The 23,338-nt window shown below is 42.2% G+C and overlaps 1 protein-coding gene across 4 annotated transcripts in view; it reads right to left on the reverse strand.

Annotated features, from left to right (window-relative positions):
* Positions 1 to 20,991: 20,991 nt before the first annotated feature.
* Positions 20,992 to 23,338, reverse strand: part of LOC311102085 (protein phosphatase 1 regulatory subunit 37-like) — a 50,424-nt gene continuing 48,077 nt past the window's right edge. For 3 of the 4 annotated variants that reach the window (XM_084143303.1, XM_084143305.1, XM_084143306.1), the window contains 2 exons: positions 23,242 to 23,335; positions 20,992 to 23,101 (listed from right to left, as the gene is read on the reverse strand). In XM_084143303.1, the coding sequence (XP_083999429.1) occupies positions 23,247 to 23,335 (89 nt within the window). In that variant the 3' untranslated portion in view covers positions 20,992 to 23,101; positions 23,242 to 23,246. Of the gene's footprint in view, positions 23,102 to 23,201; positions 23,336 to 23,338 lie in introns of all 4 variants that reach the window. The other variant, XM_084143304.1, reaches the window with a different exon arrangement.

Consider the following 23,338-nt stretch of genomic DNA (forward strand, 5'->3'; position numbering starts at 1 on the left):
CATCTGAATGATTCAGAGGAGAACTGGGTGAAAATGTTGTGGTCAGATGAGACCAAAATCGAGCTCTTTGGCATCAACTCAACATGTTCGGAGGAGGAGGAATGCTGCCTATGACCCCAAGAACACCATCCCCACCGTCAAAGATGGAGGTGGAAACATTATGCTTTGGGGGTGTTTTTCTGCTAAAGGGACAGGACAACTTCACCCCATCAAAGGGACGATGGATGGGGCCATGTACCGTCAAATCTTGGGTGAGAACCTCCTTCCCTCAGCCAGGGCATTGAAAATGGGTCGTGGATGGGTATTCCAGCATGACAATGACCCAAAACACACGGCCAAGGCAACAAAGGAGTGGCTCAAGAAGAAGCACATTAAGGTCCTGGAGTGGCCTAGCCAGTCTCCAGACCTTAATCCCATAGAAAATCTGTGGAGGGAGCTGAAGGTTCGAGTTGCCAAACGTCAGGCTCGAAACCTTAATGACTTGGAGAAGATCTGCAAAGAGGAGTGGGACAAAATCCCTCCTGAGATGTGTGCAAACCTGGTGGCCAACTACAAGAAACGTCTGACCTCTGTGATTGCCAACAAGGGTTTTGCCACCAAGGGTTTTGCCACCAAGGGTTTTGCCACCAAGCAAAGTCATGTTTTGCAGAGGGGTCAAATACTTATTTCCCTCATTAAAATGCAAATCAATTCACAACATTTTTGACATGCGTTTTTCTGGATTTTTTTGTTGTTATTCTGTCTCTCACTGTTCAAATAAACCTACCATTAAATTTATAGACGGATCATTTCTTTGTCAGTGGGCAAACGTACAAAATCAGCAGGGGATCAAATACTTTTTTCCCTCCCTGTAAATATATATATATATTTTTTAGCTTAACAGGTGGGGCTCTGCCCACCTGCCCTGAATGACGGGTCGCCACTGTGCTCTGACCCGATATCTCCACATTGTTTTGTGGACAAGCGTGCGCGCAGTGGATGTTGTTTGATGTCGTTTACCATCGAAGTTACCTGCTGCGGTATATCTCAGAGTGTTGTAGAAATACTTCTCAAAGATATCGCTCAGACAACGGAGCTTGTGAATTCAGTATAGACTTTATTACAAAGTAACAAGCCGAGCTGATCCATGGAGCAACTGCCCATCCTGACTCGGAGCTCTCCTTTTATACAGTTTCATTCTTACACAACATACATAGTCACTCCTCTTTATGTAAATGATTGACATCTTTCAGTTCCACCCCACTATTTTTTGCGAAGTCTACGTGGTTTCTCTCTAGGCAGGGTTTCCCCTCCCCTTGGACTCTTAATACAGTTATATTGGTGGCGTGATACTAGCAGTATCATAACATTTTTCTTCAAGATGATTAGATTACAGGGTGTGCTGACTGTCATTACTATCCAGGCACGAATCTGGATTACAAAATGTCCATCATGCTTTATTCTGTTTTTCCCTTCTCTTATACAAAAAGGTATGGTTACAGGTTTCCCTTAATCCCATAATGATTCTGTTATTCCATCTCAACATTTCATCATATACGTACTGGAAAATTACCCATACGAGTTCTGTGCTCAGCTCTTTTGCCGCCAGTTGCTCTTGGTGTATCATACGTCCATATGGCAGAGGGAGACACATTTATAACTAGAGTGCAGAAACCTGCCCATAGATGGAGCCCCATCTGTGCAAAAGCCCACCATATAGTAAAATCACTGTGGAAGCCAAGCCAGAAAAAAATGGCATATTACAACATATGTGTTGTGATAATTGCATTGTTTGCTTTATAACCTGTTAGTTCATATGCCTTGCGACCGTGATATATGCCCAAGGCCGAGACAATAAGAAGACACAGTGGAGCTCAGTTGTTAGAGCATGGCGTTTGCAATGCCAGGGTTGTGGGTTCGATTCCCACGGGGGGCCAGTATGAAAAATGTATGCACTCACTAACTGTAAGTCGCTCTGGATAAGAGCATCTGCTAAATGACTCAAATGTAAAAATAAATTCAACCACACCTTTGTTTCATCACAAAACTAGAGAGCAACCTCTGTCTGGTGAAATCCACAAAGCATATTGCATGTAACAAACAGTTACATGACCTATAGCATTGTCAAAAAACTATTGATTTAGAACCATGGAGAGTTACTGCAAAGAAAACATTTTGAACGTCATTCCCCCCCCCCCCCCTCTTTATTTAACCAGGTAAGCCAGTTGAGAACATGTTCTCATTTACAACTGCGACCTGGCCAAGATAAAGCAAAGCAGTGCGATAAAAACAACAACACAGAGTTACATATGGGGTAAAACAAAACAATGTCAAAAATACAACAGATAATATATATACAGTGTGTGCAAATGTAGCAAGTTATGGAGGTAAGGCAATAAATAGGCCATAGTGCAAAATAATTACAATTAGTATTAACACTGGAATGATAGATGTGCAAGAGATGATGTGCAAATAGAGATACTGGGGTGCAAATGAGCAAAATAAATAACAATATGGGGATGAGGTAGTTGGGTGGGCTAATTTCAGATGGGCTGTGTACAGGTGCAGTGATCGGTAAGGTGCTCTGACAACTGATGCTTAAAGTTAGTGAGGGAGATAAGAGTCTGCAGCTTCAGAGATTTTTGCAGTTCGTTCCAGTCATTGGCAGCAGAGAACTGGAAGGAATGGCGGCCAAAGGAGGTGTTGGCTTTGGGGATGACCAGTGAAATATACCTGCTGGAGCGCATACTACGGGTGGGTGTTGCTATGGTGACCAATGAGCTAAGATAAGGCAGGGATTTGCCTAGCAGTGATTTATAGATGGCCTGGAGCCAGTGGGTTTGGCGCCGAATATGTAGTGAGGACCAGCCAACAAGAGCGTACAGGTCACAGTGGTGGGTAGTATATGGGGCTTTGGTGACAAAACGGATGGCACTGTGATAGACTACATCCAATTTGCTGAGTAGAGTGTTGGAGGCTATTTTGTAAATGACATCGCCGAAGTCAAGGATCGGTAGGATAGTCAGTTTTACGAGGGCATGTTTGGCAGCATGAGTGAAGGAGGCTTTGTTGCGAAATAGGAAGCCAATTCTAGATTTAACTTTGGATTGGAGATGCTTAATGTGAGTCTGGAAGGAGAGTTTACAGTCTAACTAGACACCTAGGTATTTGTAGTTGTCCACATAGTCTAGGTCAGACCCGTCGAGAGTAGTGATTCTAGTCGGGTGGGAGGGTGCCAGCAGCGTTCGATTGAAGAGCATGCATTTAGTTTTACTAGTGTTTAAGAGCAGTTGGAGGCTACAGAAGGAGTGTTGTATGGCATTGAAGCTCATTTGGAGGTTTGTTAAAACAGTGTCCAATGAAGGGCCAGATGTATACAAAATGGTGTCGTCTGCGTAGAGGTGGATCTGAGAGTCACCAGCAGCAAGAGCGACATCATTGATATACACGGAGAAAAGAGTCGGCCCAAGAATTGAACCCTATGGCACCCCCATAGAGACTGCCATAGGTCCAGACAACAGGCCCTCCGATTTGACACATTGAACTCTATCTGAGAAGTAGATTTCAACATTATGAAATCACCTATGCTTAGTGTAATACAGTGACAACTAAAAGATACCAAAAACAATTTAGTCCAATCAACGTAAACAAAATATGATGTGGCTGTCCATGGTTCTGATTTGTGTGTGTGTGTATATTCATGCAAGTAGAAAAAACATGTTGACTCACCGTACTTGTAGAGCAAAGCCAATGGCATCCTCCTCTCTTTTATGTTGATGAAACAGTCTATGACTCTGTCATACAGTACAAGCTTTTATTTGTTGTTGTCCTAGGCTACCTGGCTAAAATGTTTGCTCGCTAGCCTAACTTAGCCAGTTAACATTAGCCTTCTACATATAGCTACATACATATTGAACTTCCATCCTCTCAGTCCAGGGGCACAATGTATTTTAAGATTGAATAATATAATCATTGGCCAGTACAGAGAATTAATTAAAAGCACAAGTCCAAATCCCTATCTCATCCGCGGCTAATTTAGGAAAGGGCCAATTTTAGCTAGCTAGCCACCGGAGGACAACAACACAACGAGATGCAACAATTCAAGTTGTTTCAATTCAAAGTTTTTTCTATCGATTACGTATTTTTCTGTGATAGGAGTGAAGCCAAATCCAAACTGGCTTCCCTTAACACTTTCTTTTTGGTGTGCCAGGACCATTCACAGTTTAGCTCAATGCTGATTGGCTATTATTTTATACTTTTTTTATCAAGGGAGGCCAAATGCTTACTGGCTTCTCTTGTTTTCAATGCTGAGGGCGCCAACAATGTCATACTCTTTATGACCAGACCGCATCAGATAGATGGCGCTGTTTAGCTTGCTAAGATGCTTTCTCCGGTGAGATACATTCAGCCTTGGTCAATTTTTTGGGGAAGCCTGGCTTCCCTTGGCAAATATGAATACACACCACTGGTTATCTGAACACCACTGGTTATCTGAACAGATGGTTACAGTGTTTTCATAACATTGTTGAACAAGTTTAGAAGCTCTTTGTTCTTTGTATCCATAGAGGCAGTTATTTTTTCCTATACTCATTTAGAAAGTATGTGGTAAAATTTCACAACTCTTAGTACAAAACTTAAAATGTACTTTAAGCACATTTTCAATTGACTAAGTACAAAACACAAAATCACACAATAACTTTTTCACCAAACCTAATCAATGTTTCATCTAGAAATAACTTTCATATGAAGTAATTGCCTTTCACAATGCAATGCTCACAATACTTTTCATATGATTCTCTTCTCATTTGTTTAAATACATTTGACCATCACTTAATCCAACTGCGCTTAATGGTTAATCACTTAACCGTTTGGTAAACCTATAGATTTAAAACTGGTTCGTCTACTATATACGGCTTTTGAGAACTACAGAAATAAAATGTGTGTTTGTAAAGTATAAACATCTAAATTACATGTATGATGCATGATAACCATACCGTTATTGCTAATTGATTTCAACATGGAGCAGGATAGACAGCAAGGGAGAGGTGTAAGGGTTGGTGTGAGGTGTGACCCAGGTGTGGTGCAGGATAGACAGTAGGCAGTAGGCAAGGATGGTGAAACAAGGATCTTTACTGGTGGTCCAAAAACCAGGATACAAAACAACGGACTATACACGAAAACAAATGAGGAGCACATAGGTCTCCAAACAACAGGCTGACAGCAAACAATACGAAATACTACACAATGACACAGGGAGAACACTTCTCGAATACCTGTAACTCCGTCACGTGATCCGACACTGATACGTACTGCTTGAGATCAAGGAACTAGCAGAGAAAACTGAGCAAGGGAACAGGGACAAGGGGAAGTGAGGGCATAAATACACAGGTGAATCAGATAGCCACAGGTGACACCAATAGGCAGATAATTAGTCCCGACTGTGAGTGAGGAAGGTGCCTAAGGTTGTCAGAGGATGACATCTAGTGGGTCGCTCCGGAACTGCGACCCACTCCTGTAACAGAGAGGAAGAAATCAAAGAGCTCGTGGACAAGGGGCCCGTCAGAGAGGTGGGCATGGGCCCCATCAAAGAGGTAAAAGAGGTGGGCATGGGCCCCATCAAAGAGGTCAAAGAGGTTGGCATGGGCCCCATCAAAGAGGTCAAAGAGGTGGGCATGGGCCCCGTCAAAGAGGTCAAAGAGGTGGGCATGGGCCCCGTCAAAGAGGTGGACATCAGGGAGAGGGAGGCAGACGGCAGTGAACTGTTGTGTCTAATGAAGTCCGGGCCACTGTCATTGACCATGTGGTAAACAGAGGCCTTACCATGGCAGAGGCTGCCAGATTAGTTCACCCCAATCTGAAAAGATCAACTGTCAATATGATCATGAAAACATTTCGCCAAGAAAACCGGAAAGTCTGCAGGATATGCACTATGCTTTACTATTACATTTACGCTAAATTACATATTATAATGCATTTAAATTCACAAAACATGTTACAGTATTCTTACCAGTGGAGGCTCCTCCTCAGAGAGTAAAAAAAAAAAACATTGTTTAACATTTTAAAAGTTATCCTTTTTAGATAAAACTATTCTAAATATAATCACGTCACCAAATAATTGATTAAAACACACTATTCACCTCAAATCTTTCTCTCGACCTGTGTGCACCTACGTTGTAAACTTTAATTCATAGGCTAGGTTGTAGCAACCTCATGATGGGTATAGGGAAGAAATTAGAGTATCATGTAGTAGCCTAAACCTATCGCTGTTATATTGAACTGGGTAAATGGAATATGAATGACAGTCATCCAATATGCTGTAATAGAAATAAGGCCATGCTCATGGAACAAAAATCGTCCTCCCTCATCTTAAACGGCACTGACAACCACTGATTCTCACAGTATGATCTATTGGCAGTATACTCTGTTCTACCCTCAGAATTGACAATACGAATACGAATACAATTGTTAAATTACGAGCTTAGTTGGTTTAGCTATGGAGAAAGACAGGAACCTTCCCGCTAGCCATGATTGGCTGAGATAATGGATGGGCTGGACATGCTGAGAGATGAGTTCGGATTGGTCTGCCATGTAGCAAGCTTCTGTCTGTAACATGAGCTGCTCAGTATGTGTAGGTAATCCTTTCTAACGCAGCTGTTTTTAAAAGATATCACGAAGAACTGCAAAAGTGTTGCTAATTCTCTCCACTTTCTGGAGGACCGGGTTTTGAAATCAGTGGAATGCCCGGTGGCAGCAGAGTATGATAGCTAACTAAGGAGATGGAGAAAATGCAGTCGTTTGATTGCAAATATGCGGGGGGAGTCGAAAAGAGAACACAAAGAAGGCTGTTGTACAAAACACCTGTCTCCGGATTATATCTTCAAACTAAGGGTAACCATGGCATCCGTGACAGAGAGGGAGAAGCGTTCATCCATGTATACGGGTAAGAGAGTCTAGCAAGCTACATTTTCAGATATTATAAGTTTCTAATTTTGTCAGAAAGTTGTTTTCATTGCAAGTTAAAGCATACTGTTAGCTAGCTATTTAACGTTAGCTGGCTGACTCGCTAGCTAACATTACGTGTATGATCTGTGTAGTAGTATTAGTCTTATCTCAGAGCCATTTACATTGCTAGTTATAGCCTAATGTTAGCTAGCTAGCTAAAATTGAATCTAGTTGGTTAGCTTTAGCTACAGGGTAATAACGTTATGAGTTGTTATTATGGTTAATTGTTTAGCTAGCTAGCTCGCTAGCTACATATCTGAACAAAAGACTCCACTATGCAAGTAACCATTTCACTGTACCATTTACACCTTCTGTATCCTGTGCATGTGACAAATAAACGTTGATTTAATTTGATATAGTGTGTGTTTACCAGAGACGGTAATGTGAAGAACAACATGACCTGCACCAAAGTCAAATTAGAATATAACGTTAGGCCAACAAGACAGTGTCCAAGTTCTAAAATTATCCAGTAGAATGCCCTGCTTTTATTTCGTTATTAAGCTATTTTCTGTAATTAGCTTGCCATTGACTTGTAAATAATGCTCTTGTTGTGAGTTTATTTTCCTGTAATAATTAATACAAATTAGCTAAAGTTAAGACGTTGTCAGCTATATGATATGGTCATTATTTGAACTGGCTAGCCAGCTAACTTAACGTTAGCTAGCTAGCTAACGAGCTACAAACGAAACAAAACATTGTTTAGAAAGTTGCTTTTAGTTGCCTGGTTTGCTAGATTGACATATACTAAATTAATTTTGAAACGGATTGGTTTATTGGTGTTAAAATACACCAGTTATGCTATTTTGGATCACCAGGTTGCTGATGCATGCAACCTGTCGTTTTTGATGTCGGAAGACAATAGAATGTTCATGATGTCACTGTGACAACTGTCTACAGACATGTCGATAGACATAGTATAAACCAGCCTTTAGTCTTGAAATCTTTGGTTGTTTAGTACACTGCCATACTCACTCTGTTTAGCACATGGCCTCACATGTGAATCCTTAAAGAGATGGGTAGGGCTAAGGCTTAAGAGGGTGTGAACGATGCTGAATGGGTGTAGACAAAGAAGAGCTCTCCAGTAGGTGTACCAAAACATTCAAGGGCCATTTTCTCAAAAGTGGGGTTACAAGTTTATCAACTTTCAAAGCAGAATTACTTTCCAATTGTTCCTCAACTGTAGTGTATGATATACCATTTTCTAGCTCTGAGTCTCTACTTTTATCCAATGTAAAAAACACCACGCTGCTGTGAACCATCACAAGTATATCTTTGTTGAAGTAGCAGGCTTCAACCTGGCCAAAACTCGCCGCTGTGGGTGGAACCTCATCGGCCAACGGGCGACCGTCCAAGTGCCTGGACAACGTGGGGGAAACATCTCCATGTGCGCAGCTATGTCTTAAGATGGTGTGGTAGGACATAGGCCTTTAATTGGATCCTACAACGCTGCACACCTCATTGTGTTTCTCAATGAAATTGAGCAGGCCTGTCAAGGTGAAGGGGTCACCTAGTTCATTGTGTGGGACAATGTCAGGTTCCACCATGCAGAGGTGGTTCCGGCATGGTTTCGGGCCCATCCCCGATTCTTGACCCTATACCTGCCCCAATACTCTCCTTTCCTCAACCCTATTGAGGAAGGTGTACGATCGCCATCCCCATGAGCGTACCACCCTCCTTCTGGCCATGGATGAGGCATGCGACGACATCAATGCAGACCAATGTCAAGCTTGGATTCGCCATGCCAAAAGGTTTTTCCCACGGTGCATGAACAATGAGGACATTTACTGTGATGTGGATGAGAATTTATGGCCAAATGCTCAAGACAGGCTTGATGCAAATTAATGTGTGCTAAACGTTATGTTTTATTTTAATCCGTTTAATTTGTTTCATTTAATTTCTTACATTTGATTACAGATAGTACACCTATGTTGCAATTATATCTGAATGTTTTTTTGAATGAATGATTGTAGAGGATGTCTTCATTGATCACACCTTTGATTATACATTGGATAGATACTGTGTTATGGAAATTATAGATTTTCTGTCAATTTTGTTGGGTAATGTAAGTGTATTGCCTAATGTGAAAACTGTGTAATCTACTGTAATTTACAGTACTGTAGCATATTACTTTCAGCACTTCTAAGGGTGATTTGAAACACTTATCTTGCATTGTTTGCTATTGGATTAACTGGTAGTTAAAACGACTACATTGAAAAGATATCATTGTGTTGTGTTTTGGTGATTAAACCAATATTCTCATTACATTTCCAAAGCGATAAAAAATAAACTGTAACAGTACTTAAAGCTGTGTGTGTGTGTGTGTGTGTGTGTGTGTGTGAAAGCGAGAGCGTATGTGTGTGTGTCTGTGCTGTGCGCAAGTGTTAAACTTCAAGAACATCAGTAAGAGGGAATAGGCCTACTTCAACATTGGGAGCATTAATAGCTAGCTGTATGTTTCAGTGGCTTTTGTTGTTTATGGTGAAAATAATTTTAAAACATTCTGATGTAAATAATGTTGTGTTTCCGTCCCTTACAGTCAATGCCTGTAACTCAATGCACTGGCTTTTAAATGGAAAAATCTTTCTTTAGGGCCAAATATGAGCAAATTCTAAAATTGAGATGAATCGCGATTAACTAATGCCATTAACTCGATTAATTACTGTGATCGTTTGACAATACCTAAATATTTTACACAAAATGTGAATGATAAGAAGACATACAACTATGTCATCAATGTGCAATAATGGCAGTGAAAATATGTTTGAAATGTCATTATTGAATAAACACTTCATTAGGTAGGTGACTTGGCTTACAATCTACTGTGTCTTTGGTATGGCACTGTGTTAATACAATGAAATACAATCCCAGCATAATGATGTAGTACATGCATACATTATACATTACATACAGTAAACATACAGGCACTTTCTGAGTACCCATAGGAATGCTGTTTATTATCCCACCCCATTCCAAAACACACACACAAGCATGACGACTACTGGGATTTCTACTCTTTACCTGAGAGCCTAATTCTTACATTAGGCTATCTAGCTCTCTAAAATTACCTCAATGACATGGGGACGAAGTCTTTTTGGAATATTCGGACAATAATAATATATTATATTCAATCCCGGGCTGCATCTTAATTGCCTTAAGTGGTTTGCTCCCCTTCAGTCCTCTACATCTCACATCAGTTTCATATGAAGGAAAGGAGGCAAGGAGCCCACTCTACACTACTGAGATACATCCTAGAGCAAAGGTCCTTCCCTCAAAGAAAGGTGTTCTCTATGATCAGCACATGAGGCTCCTCAGTTTCCCCAGCAGGGGGTGCCAGTGGCTCTGCAGACCCTTCCTTCAGAGAAGCACAGCACATCTTCCCAGCACAGCCCTTCCCACAGGCCAGGCTGCAGGCCAGGTGTGAGGGAGGTGGGGCTATCTCCCTATGGATGATGGTGGGGGTGGTGTTGTTGTTATCCAGGTTGCCGTTGGCAGTGGGAGTGGAGAGGAGGAACTCTGGTTGTACGGTGCAGCAGCTCACACCTATACTCTGCAGCACCTTGGTGACCCCTGACATCAGATCACCACACCTGTGGGAATAGATGCATATTGAGGTAACTGTATTACTGACCTTCCAACACCATCAACATGCATTGTTTTGTACTATAAAAACAGATATAAACCTGTGTATCTGGAACCCAGCGTGGCAGTGGACATGTACAGACGCCACCAGGCAGCTCTCTGTCAACTGCCATACATGGAGGTCGTGCACCGCCTGCACCCCTGGCACACTGGCGATCCGCCGGCCCAGATCAGACACACACACCTGGGGCGGGCTGGCCTGGAGCAGCAGCCGACCGTAGCGGCACACCTGGGGAAGAGCGGTGGCCAGCAGCACCACCACAGCCACCATGGAGAAGCCAGGGTCCAGGTAGACGAAGGGGCCACAGGCCCCAGAGCCATGCAGGCAGTCTGGGCCCAGGAGTAGCAGGGTAAGCCCGTTGGTGAGGGCCAGGATGGAGCCCAGCAGTGCCTGGGTGAGGGCGATGAGGGATGGGAGACAGGCGGGAAGTTGGACCCTGAGCCTTGTGGGGCGTTCTGACTTAAGGGCTGAGGCTGTGGTGGGGTCTGTCTGATTATCTGAGGAGGAGTCAGGATAGAAAGGGGATGAGGCAGGAAGAACTGGACAAAACTGAAATAATCAGTCTATCTGCCATCCATTAAATGGCTTAAAATGATTAGTATAAACATTTTAAAATGTCTCAGTTTCACTTAAAGAGATTCTCCGGTACTTTTGTATACTTTTTACCCAGTAGATCTGAAAGTAGTGTTCACGAGCCAGATATGTGCACCACGTCATTGCTCTCTCGGTCGTGCTGCTGTGTGTGTGCATCATGTGCATCTTGCTAGCTGTCACTCATATGGCAAAAGCTCATTGGTTGAACTCAGATTGGTGCGGGGCTGGCCCAGGTGGGGGGAAATGGTGCAGCACAGCTTCCAGAAAAACAGTTGCTTTCAAACTAGGGATTTTGTGCCTAATTGATGTAAGACAGTAATTCTGCTCATAGATTATGCATGTATGAACTACACATTGACACTTCCAGCCCACTACTAAAAAATACTTAGTAGTTGCCAAAGTTCTGAAGCATGTCTTTAAAGTCAAAAGGTTTGACAGCAATGCCATAAAATTCAAGTCAGTTGGGAACAGGTCTTTGATGTCCCAATACATTGGCATCGGGTCTATGAGATATATAAAATAACAATTGACACATCACTCCATTAGTTTCAATTTAAGCTATTATATAAAATACTTTCTACAAAAAAAATGCTCAATATATACAGCATTGAACAGTCTGACCGGTGCAGCCTCGAGGAACCAGAATCAATAGAGCATCTTTTCTAGCACTGTCCATTGGTGGCTCGCTTTTGGAGTCAGGTCCAGGAATGGTTATGTCATAATATCAGGGTTCAGATGGACCTGCTAAATACTGCTGGGGGATCTGAAAAACTACGATCAATCAATGTGAAATATCATTATAGTCTTAGGTAAAGTATTTATTTTATAGGGCAATATCGGTAGAAATCTTACAAATAGTGAGGTTCAAGAACCTCGTAAGACATCACAGTAAAATGGAGGGATGTATTGCAAAAGGAAATAGCAAAATGGTATTATACTGGGAAAGATTGGTTAATCTGTGGACATCGGAGGGTTGGAGTTAAAATCAAAATTCATGGTGCATTGGCCGCTGTGAGTGAAAATCCAGCATTTGCAGAAAGAGGAAATTTGGGATATACAAGTACGTATAATTATTTAACTACATGTACCGTACATGAGTGAAATTAGCTGTAAGTAGCAGTACAAGTTTTGTTGTATGTTAGTTTACTCCAATCAGGGGAGGGGTGTAGGGTTAAACAATTATAATAAAGTGGATTAGAAATGATAAAAACAATTAAATTGATAGAACCCAAAATCTATCTGCAATATTAAAGCTAATCTACACCCTAGTCCTCCTTTTGATGTGTTGTTAAATTCCAGACTAGGATGGATAAGACCACAAAATGCAACATCCTCCCCAAGCATAGAAATGACCCCTATACCAAATACCAAAATGTACTGCAAAGGCCAAAGACAGGAAGATAACATTTCTCACCTCTGTGTCCCATGCAGGCACTATACTTAGACACCTCAGAGTGGGGGTCCTTAGGATGACAGCCACTGGCCTCTGGATGTGGGAAGTTGTTTGGTGTCTCTGAAGTTCCGCAGTCTGCAGGGAGTGTGTATGCTCCATGGCAGTGGTCTGAAAGGGGACCCTGAGGGGCCATGGTATGGAGTGGGGATGTCTGGGGTGGGTGCTGAGAGTCACTGTCAGGGTTCAGGACACTGGAGGTCCCAGGGTTACAGAGTACAAGTGTTCCATCTTGGAAGGCACCATCCAGAGATGTAGGGAGGTTACTGATGTCATTCTCTCCCCCCACTGCAGTGCTGTCTTTGGTCTGGACCTTGGCCTTGACTGTGGTGTGTTAGAGAGAAGGAATGAAAAACAAACAACAGATGTTCATTGCTTATATTCTAGTGAACCTACTATATTAATGCAGAACTTGTACACAATTCCCTCCCACACTGACATTAATAATAAAAGCAAAGAATGCACTGTGCCTTTTCCATTCACACCAAGGACAGAGCTCTCCCCCCCCTCCCAGGCAGCTCTAGTCTTGGTCCCCAGCAAGCTGCCCCAGCTGAGCCCCAGCACCAGGAGGTTGTAGAGCAGACTGACAGCCCCCATCACCGTGGCCAAAAGAGGGTGCTGTATAGGGTGGGGCTGCAGGGTGTGGCTGAGGATCTCCAGAGAGACAGAGACACACAGGGCAGCCAGCAGGAGGGCTGAGATCAGAGCCCCCAGGGGCTGGACCCTCGCCTCGCTGTAGGACAGGCCACACAGGGAGGCCAGAGGGGTGAGGCGTCGGGGGAAAGGGTTGGTTGGAACAGACAAGGTGGGATGGGGATAAGAGGTGTCGTGGTTGGAATCAGAGTGGTCAGGGGAGAAACAATGGGTGCTTTTAGGGTCAACATCCTGCAAACGAGAGGTGAGAGGTTTGGAGGTAAACTGGGAAGTGGTGGTGGGGACAGGCGTTGAGAGGGAAGGAGAGGGACAGGGAGTTGAGTTGGAGGGGATGGGGGAGACACAGGAGGTGGCTGGGGCATAGGGGGGAGATTTGACAGGTGACTGAGTGGGGGTGGAGGTGATGGGAGTGGAGAGAGGGGAGGCAGGTGTGGGTTTTGGGGGGCCTCTACCCAGGGTGGGTTGAGGAAGAGGAAGAGCCATGTGCATGAGGATGAAGAGGGTGTGGAAGACGTCCACCATGGTGATGAGGGAGTTACAGAGGCGGCTGACAACAATCTCACACAGCAGGAGCAGGAAGGTCAGGACCAGCATGCATTTGTGCAGGGAACTGCTCGCCATCTCACCTGTCAGAGGATACAGACACACGAAAAAAGTAAAATGTTGTGCTCGATATTGATGGAGCAGTACATCAGATGCAAGTTAATGTAATCATTTTATAGAGGTCTGTAAAAGCCAGGATTTTCTATCAATGTTTACTGCTGCAAATGTTATTTGGTTACCCAAAGTACAACATACACTCTTAAAAAAAGGGTTCCAAAAGGGTTCTTCGGCTGACCCCATAGGTGATCCCTTTTTGGTTCCAGATAGAACCCTTTTGGCTTCCATGTAGAACTGTCTGTGAAAAGGGTTCTACATGGAACCCAAAAGCGTTCTACCTGGAACCAAAAAGGGTTCTCCAATTCTCCTATGGGGACAGCCGAATAACACTTTTAGGTTCTAGATAGTACCTTTTTTTCTAAGACTGCACTGATAGAAACAAAGTTACAAACCAGGCAAATTCTGTAACCTTTAGTTCTAGCCAATCTGCCCTGTGCTATAAATTGACAACTTTGATTTGAAATGTTTCAAAGGAGCTTTAGCACCTCTCTTGTTCAGTGGAATGTGTTACCTTGCAATGGTCCAAACCAAACTCACTAATACTCTAGCCTAGCTGATCCTAAGAAGTCATATAGGAATTAATGTTTCACAGTATTAATGGAATTAATGTTTCACAGCATTAATAACCTGCTTGGCACGCACACACGCACGCGCGCACACACGCACACTACCATATGAAATGTGCTCTGACTGAAATACATAAATCAAAAAGTGAAAAACAATTAACGGTAGCCTAATGCAATGAGAAAGGATGTGCTCTAAAATCAGAGCAATTAAAAGTAGGCTAGTCTGACGACAAAAAAACTATCTTCCAAATGGTTTGCCACTATGACTTTTAAATGGTGTGAATGAATATTTATATGATTGTTTTAGAGTTTCTTTACCTTTGATGCGCGGTAGATCACAAGCGTCAAATAATCACCCGGTAAATGGCAGCGAGATAATACCTGCACATTTGCGCGCCGAATTAAAAAGTTTCTTCATGTGTTCTGTGCTCCGTTATTCTCTCTCTCTTTCTCTCTCTCTCTTTCTCTCCCACGCCCACCAAACTCCCAGGTTATAATCGCTGTCATGTGAGGGGATTCGCTCTCATCATCCTCTTCATTTATCCCGTCTGCTGTCCCATTCCCTTGTGGGGGTCAAGAGGAAAGCCCACCCACCCATTTAACCCGTTACTGCCCACACGTCAAGAAAAGGTGATGCTGAGTGAAAGTAATTTAAACCTGAGCAAAGATTATACTATACTGAACAAAAATATAAAAGCAACATGCAACAATTTCAACGATTTTACTTAGTTAAGGTTCATATAAGGAAATCAGTCAATTTTAATTAATTAATTAATTAGGCCTTAATCTATGGATTTCACATGACTGGGCAGGGGAGCAGCCATGGGTGGGCCTGGGAGGGCATAGGCCCACCCACTTGGGAGCCAGGCCCACCCACAGGGGAGGCAGGCCCAGCCAATCAAAATTAGTTTTCCCCCACAAAAGGGCTTTTTTACAGACATAAATACTCCTCAGTTTCATCAGCTGTCCGGGTGGCTGGTCACAGACGATCCCGCAGGTGAAGAAGCTGGATGTGGAGGTCCTGAGCTGGTGTGGTTGTACATGGTCTACAGTTGTGAGGCCGGTTGAACGTACTGCCAAATTGTCTAAAACAACATTGCAGGCGGCTTATGGTAGAGAAATTAACATTACATTCTCTGGCAACAGCTCTGGTGGACATTCCTGTAGTCAGCATGCCAATTGCACGCTCCCTCAAAATCTGTGGCATTGTGTTGTTTGACAAAACTGCACATTTTAGAGTGAACTTTTGTCTGCAGCACAAGGTGCACCTGTGTAATGATCATGCTGTTTAATCAGCTTCTTGATATGCCACACCTGTAAGGTGGATGGATTATCTTGGCAAAGGAGAAATACTCACTAACAGGGATGTAAACAAATTTGGGCACAACATTTGAGAGAAATAAGCTTTTTGTGCGTATGGAACACTTCTGGGATCTTATATTTCAGCTCATGAAACATGGGACAAACACTTTACATATTGCATTTATATTTTAGTTCAGTGTATATAGTATCAATAAGAATAAAGCTGTGTCATAAGGTCTGGGGGAAAGTTCCTAATAATGTCATATTCATCATAAAAACTCCTTGTCATACTTAACCATGCTTGAGAGACCACATTTTGCTCTCGAAGACATGAGTGGAGTTTTGTGGACACCTAAATGGCATCCCTCTGCTACGGTTCTAAGTCTTGATGGTTGTGATGAGACAAACGACAGACACTTGAGTCCAACTCAAGATTTATTGATGACCGGTCAGCAAGAGAAGCATATGAATAGCATACAAACTTCAAAATACATGTTCAATTACATCTTATATTCAGCAAGCTAGCGACTTTCCTTGGTCTCAGCCTATGGACTTCTTACAGAATTGTCCAGGTTTGTCTTGTGATGGTCATGCTGACATGCCATCAGCCAATGACACACAAATAGGAGGCTTAGATATTATGCTATTACATACAAAGGAGAACCTTTAGATTGAGAATATAATTTCACCATCCCATGAGCACCCCATACTGGATACATACCAACCCACATGAGCACCACAAACTGAAACACACAAACCCATCCCTCTGTAATCGAGTGAGAATTCCAACCCAACCTGGTTGCGAACTCACAACCCTCTCCTACCGCTCCATCCATGCCAGTGTAGATGCAGCAGTACCAGAGCCCAATCTCAGACAGCTCCTCCCTGCCTACGTGCAGGAGCTTGGTGCAGTCCAGTGGACAGTGAGCCAACAGGCTAGATGAGGGTTGACACCACAGAAAAGTCCCTTTCTCTCTTATAGCAACACGCCTGCACATTCCTCAGGCCCTGCTAAGCCCAAGGAAAGGCATGGAGAGGAAACATTTGATCACTTGCCACTGTACTTATAAAGGTTGAATAGTTGGATCCTACAGATTTTATGATCGTTTGATGAAAGAGAATCAGGTATGGGTGGTGTCAGCCAGAGTAGCAGATTATTAGATAGCATGTTATCCCTCACATACATTCTCAGGTTACAGCTGTTTTTCAGCATTGCCGTCACACTCAAACCAATCTTTTCAAAATGCAAACTGAATCTGTGTCCAGTGGTTGGTTAATTGACAACTTGCATAATATTACATAATACAAGACATAGCATAATATATAATAACATCAACAACAATGTGGAGTATTTGTTGATCTATAAACCTAGACAGTATATTACTCCAAACAGCCTTCCCAGCACCTGTCGATTCTATGGGACATCTGTGGATGTGCATCATTTCCCTCTACCCTATGAGCACAAGATGTTGACAATATGTATTTTCAACGTCTTGTGCTCAATGGGTATGTCATCACAGTTATGACAGTGATGTTTGGGTATGTTGTCTGCAGTGGTGGAAAAAGTACCCAATTGTCATACTTGAGTAAAAGTCAAGCTACCTTAATAGAAAATGACTCAAGTAAAAGTGAAAGTCACCCAGTAAAATACTACATGAGTATAATTGCTAAAATATACTTAAGTATAAAAAGTAAAGGTAAAAGTATAAATAATTTCAAATTCCTTATATTAAGAAAACCAGACGGCACCATTTTCTTGTTTTTTTTTAAATTTACGGATAGCCAGGGGCACACTCCAACACTCAGACATAATTTACAAACAAAGCATACTGTATGTGTTTAGTGAATCCACCAGATCAGAGGCAGTAGGGATGACCAGGGATGTTCTCTTGATAAGTGCGTGAATTTGACAATTTTCCTGTCCTGCTAAGCATTAAAATGTAATGAGTACTTTTGGGTGTCAGGGAAAATGTATGGAGTAAAAAGCACATTATTTTCTATAGGAATGTAGTGAAGTAAAAGTTGTCAAAAATATAAATAGTAAAGTACAGATACCCCAAAACACTACTTAAGTAGTACTTTAAAGTATTTTTACTTAAGTACTTTACGCCACTGGTTCCCAAAGGGAATCATTAACCAGAACGGACACACAAGACAGAATGAGTCTGGTCTGTCCACTGACACCCAAATAGTTTAATAGCTAACACTGCTGACCCTTAACTTTCCAAGACAACCAAATTGGTTTATCAACTAGACACAAGATTGTTGACCTGTTAATGTTTATGGCACATGTTCTCTGTCCGACTACAGCAGTGTCAACCACAACACTAGTACTAAACACAGCGGAGAAACACTGTTGACACTGTGCAGGTGGCCCATTGGGTTTCTGTCTTACAAATGCTACATAATTAATCACCAACACAACAACTGGGGCATATACAGTAAATAATAATAATAATAACAATGATGAAAACATTTAATTTGTATAGCGCTTTTCATTACAGAAACTCTTATCAGGGAAAATAAATAAATATACAAAATACAACAAAAAAAACAGTGGGCCAGCAATCTAGGCTATGAAAAATATATTCTGTAAAAGTGTGTTTTAAGGCCCATTTCAGTTCTCATGGTTGGAGCGGCTCTCAGATGGTCAGGGAGAGCATTCCATAGGTGAGGGGCGAGGGAGCGTGAGAGCATGAGGGCTCGGTCCCCCATAGTTTGGAGACGTGTATATGAACCTAGCTCTAAAGAAGAGTCAGGCAAGGTAACAAACATCAAACCAAGAGACACAAGAAATTAGGAAACCCTTTATTTCAACCAAGATTATACACAAAACCCATAAATGCAGTAAAACGTTAACACAAATAAACAAAAACAAGAGACATTCAACCTTCATAGCTAGTTTAGAAGAATACATTATGAGATGTAGGTGAATGTACAAAACACCACAGATCACAATGTTGCACAATGTCATTGCTTATATGATTTACCTCATAAGTCTGTCTGTGCTCTAAAGACAATACTAATGTATTTCATGTGAGGTGTACTGGGAGCAGAAACCCACTGCACTACTACTAGGTTTACTGAAATGAAAGGTAAACGGGGAAGCTGAGAAAAGCAGACTTAGAACTGAAGGTCACTTTTAATTAGTTTTCAGTGTTGCTTTCATTGTGGATTTAAGCCTTTTCATGGGTGGCAGTTTGGGCTGGGGAAAAGAAGAACAAAGGAAATACTTGCATAGATACATTAGGAAACATGAAGGAAAAATAGCTATTACATGTTAACAAGTGTGTTGAGTTAAGTTTATTCCAGAAGGTCCTGCCCTTATTAGTCTCTCTATCCAATCAGATCACACGTGTCTACTGTACAGAAAGAGAATGGTCCTTAATTGTATTTTTACCCTCTATAATTTAGGGAGCATTGGAGATGCTGAGTTTGGCTTATGAAGTTTATGTTTAAGGCTTTCTCTAGCCGCCTCTCCTTTCCTCACTCTCTTTCTCTAGCTCATGATCTTTCTTCATATAAGCGGCTGGGGGTGGGAGGGCGGGGTTGGATTAGTATTGGCTGGAATTCCTTCAGAACAGAATTAGTAATAAAAAGAGAACACAATCCCCTCGCCCCATGAGCCTGTCTCGGGGGGTGGTCGGTGAACTGCCTCACCCCTCAACGTCCCATCTTACAGTTTGGTCACATTTTGGAAAGTTCCGATAGAGCCATGTCATGCCATCCCCTGAAATCTAATGCAAAGACAGACCTTTTGAGTCTTGACATAATAGAGGATAACAATATCCTTACCAGAATAGTACTGAATGCTTGGCCAAGATGCCACTTCATACTTCAAGTATGCCATGTCATAGTAGTACGGAATCGCTGATCCGAGTGGTCTCAAAAGTGTATATTTTTTAGAACCATCTCTATATCAGTACACGTCCTATGGGCAAAAATAAACATGGAACAATTGGGAGAAAAAAAAAAGATAGAAATCCATAGAATAAATGGAAATGAGATCAAAACAATGCCAAGCATCCAAAACAGATCCAGTTCTCTCAATACTTCTCTTGAAAGAGGGGTCACTAGTCTGACCAAATATCTGTCAGCTCTTGTACTGGGCCTTGGACTGGTATGCCAATCAGATGTCCACTATTGTTATTGTAGTTCCACATTGTGTCCGTGGATTCTATGTGAAGTGGATTACTACTTTTGGTTTTTAGATCTCTGACAGGTAACATGTAACCCTCTTACGTTAACCCTCTTAATTCCTTCAATACAAAACAGTATCACCTTGCCTAATACAACTCAGACCAGGACACATCCCCCTCAGGACAACACCCATTGAGATACACAGTATTCTTATTCCATATCCATGACGTCACCAGAGAACATCATACCAACCTGATACCAACAAAGGTGATAAGTCATTTTGTCTCTCACTCTATCCATCCCTGCATTCCTTTTCTCTCTAGTCTGGTTCTAATGTCTCAAAGCTCCAGAATTTGGTAAATGTAGGTTAGAACCCTCTTGGAGCAGGCCTATGAAACACTACCAAAGGCCTCCTACAAAGACATCTTAACTTGAGTCTCTATAAAACTGCTGTGCTGTGACATTGTCAGTTGAAGCCATACCATTTCCTTCCTCTTATAGAAAGCAGTTTTAGGTCCATGCCATCTTGACCAATAAATTCCTCTTCTCTGCATTTGAATACATAGAATATAGCCATTGGCGAATTCACTTAAACATACAACAACAACAAAAAGAACCGTAGAGAAACATTATGGAAACACTAGCAGCATTTAATTTGCTTGGTGATGGGATGATACTAACCAGCGGAATAGCAGTGCAGAACAGACTTTCAGACCTACAGTACTTTGTCCTAAATATGATGGTCCGTCAAATTAAATATTTTCTGAAAATTCCCAATCATTTCCATGCAGAATATCCAATAAATCAATGCAGTTCCCAAAGAGAGTATTTTCAGTGAAACACTCCCAGTCACTTCATTTAGTCATTACATGCATTTATTTGAGAGAGAGAGGAACCAAACATTTGCCATACATATCTTTGTGATTACCAGCACATTTCGATTAATTTAACTAATAATTAAAAATGACAAAAAAATTAAAGCATTACAAATAGTGGGGACAGCACAGCAATGATGATTTGAGCTGAAAAACAACCTGGTTGACCAGCGGAGACAGAACAGTGATTGAGACAAGGGGCTCTATTCAAACAAAACCTATATACAGAGGATCCCGCGGCTGAGACAAACCTGTATTCTTCTTGCACTGTAAGAAAGCACCTTTTTGCCTTAACCTGGAATCTTCTAGATTCCAGTTGAATAGGGCCCTTGGTACCAGGCCCATAGGTTCAGTGTTGGGCATTCAGGCTCACGTATGTCCCCAGATGGTATAAGACAGAGGGACCCCTGTGTTCACTCAAACTTTCACCCACCTCTTTGTGTTCATATCAATGTCCTCCTGGCCTACAAGAGTCTTTAGCAGTAGCTGCTGTTGGGTAATATATATATGTAGAAAGGAAAACACCAATAGCCCCAGCGCCCCCAGGTGGCCATAGCTTTGCCTAGTAGTGTTTGAGATGAAGTCTCAACACAGGGACAGTCTCTCAGTCAGTGTGTTATCAGGGTGATGTGAACCATCACTCACGCTGCTCCTCCTTAGGAAAACGTCCTTTTTTGTTTATTTCGTAACTGCACTCTCCCCCCTCCCTCTTGCCATATCTGTTGATCCCTCCACCCAGCATAGTCTCATTTAACCCATATTCCCCCCCCCCTCCCCCCCCAAAAAAAAACGTTCAACGTAATAATTGCTCTAATTTGAATCTGAAATATACACCAAAAAGGGGAAATCTTTAAAAGCAAACCCCATGAAAAATAACTAATAAAAAGATGGAGAGAAGGGGAGAAAATAAATCACAGGAACAAAAGGCTCATAACTATAAAATAAATACAAACAACTGATTTCTCCAAGCAGCAAAACAAGAGATGAAATTAAACCTAGCAGAGTCGAAGGCAACATTTATCCTGTGTTGAGTTGGGAAATAAGATGGCACAGAGTTGTACCAGCAAAAGACAAAGAAAGAGGGAGGACTTGAAAGAGAGTAAGAGACAGTCAGAACTGCTTTTTTCTTTATTCTCCTATTGAGTGTCACACTACATTTAATCACTCTGGTCAGACAAACCAAAAATCCATCTGGAAAAGAATGTCTGTGATAACTGTCCAGTTGAGAAAAAAAATAGAAAAAAAGGGTAGACTTTCTCCGTAATGAACTGCATTACTCCGTCAAGGCAGACATTTTGTTATCCAACATTTACAGAGGTTTCCAGAAAGCTTTAGATTAGAGTAACTCCGCTATCTGATTCTTAAAGGAAACCCAAAATAATTTGTGACAGACAGTGTGCTTTTGGCAGATGACAGATGGTTTGGGTGTTCCAGAATGTTACTGGAGAGACACTGGAGGGGACGATTCCTGAGGGGCCCAAAGTGAACAGAGAGGAAGGAACAGAAAAGAAAGCGGTCACTTTGGCAGAGATCCCTTACGAGGTGGGGGGACAGATAAAACTGTAACACACAAACACACACAAAACAAATGCCTTTCCCTGTGACGCCTTCCTTGGTTATAAAACCCTCTGTGCCCAACTGTCATTGTCAGAGAATGACACACTAAAAGCCAGTGGGTCCTCTTGTCTGGGCCCCACACTGTCACACACACAGCTGTGCACACTCATTCCTCCAGCAGGTTTTGTGTCTGTGTGCACCCTCAGGAACACATGTCGGGGTGGAGCAGGGGGTGAGCAGTGTGTCCTATGTCTTTGGTTAGCGCAGTGATAAACCCCCTCCTTCCCTCTCGTTTTCTCTCTACCTCTTTCTCATCTCCCTCCCCCCAACTCCCTGCAGTGTGGTTTCCTGATTGACGGAATGTAGTGATAGGCAAAAGGTTAATGAGATTTTCTTCCATTCTTCTTTTTAACTTTCTTTACAATATAGTGCGTGTGTGTTTCGGTTGAAGTTGTAGTGAATTCCTTATATGCTGTGATGAAGCTCAATTTTTTATTTTTTTTTGTGTCTTAAAAAAAAAAATCTAGGTGTATTACTTAGATGACAACTGGTCCTCCGTCTTCATAGAGAGGTGGTGGTGATGAGTTCGTGGTAACGACAACAAAAAAATGGTAGGAGCAACAAGACGAGTCACCGAGACACAGACAATACGAGTCCTGTGTTCCTCTCTCCTACAGGACCACTGCAGAAGAAACAGAGACGGTCAACATTAGAGCACACATTGGCCGATCTATGTCAAATAATAAAATGCCACAAATGTGTCTAGTGTGTGTGTACTGTACATTGTAAAGAGATCCAGGAGATGAGTTAGTGTAGGTGTACCATGACTATGGTGAGTTTCTCCCAGTCTCCAGGCTGGCCTCCAGCAACAGCTCCTCCAGGTCCTGACCACAGCTCAGTTCTGCTGTCACACTCACTG

The sequence above is a fragment of the Coregonus lavaretus genome (genome assembly GCF_964263955.1).
Source record: "Coregonus lavaretus genome assembly, chromosome: 26".
Lineage (NCBI taxonomy): Eukaryota > Metazoa > Chordata > Actinopteri > Salmoniformes > Salmonidae > Coregonus > Coregonus lavaretus.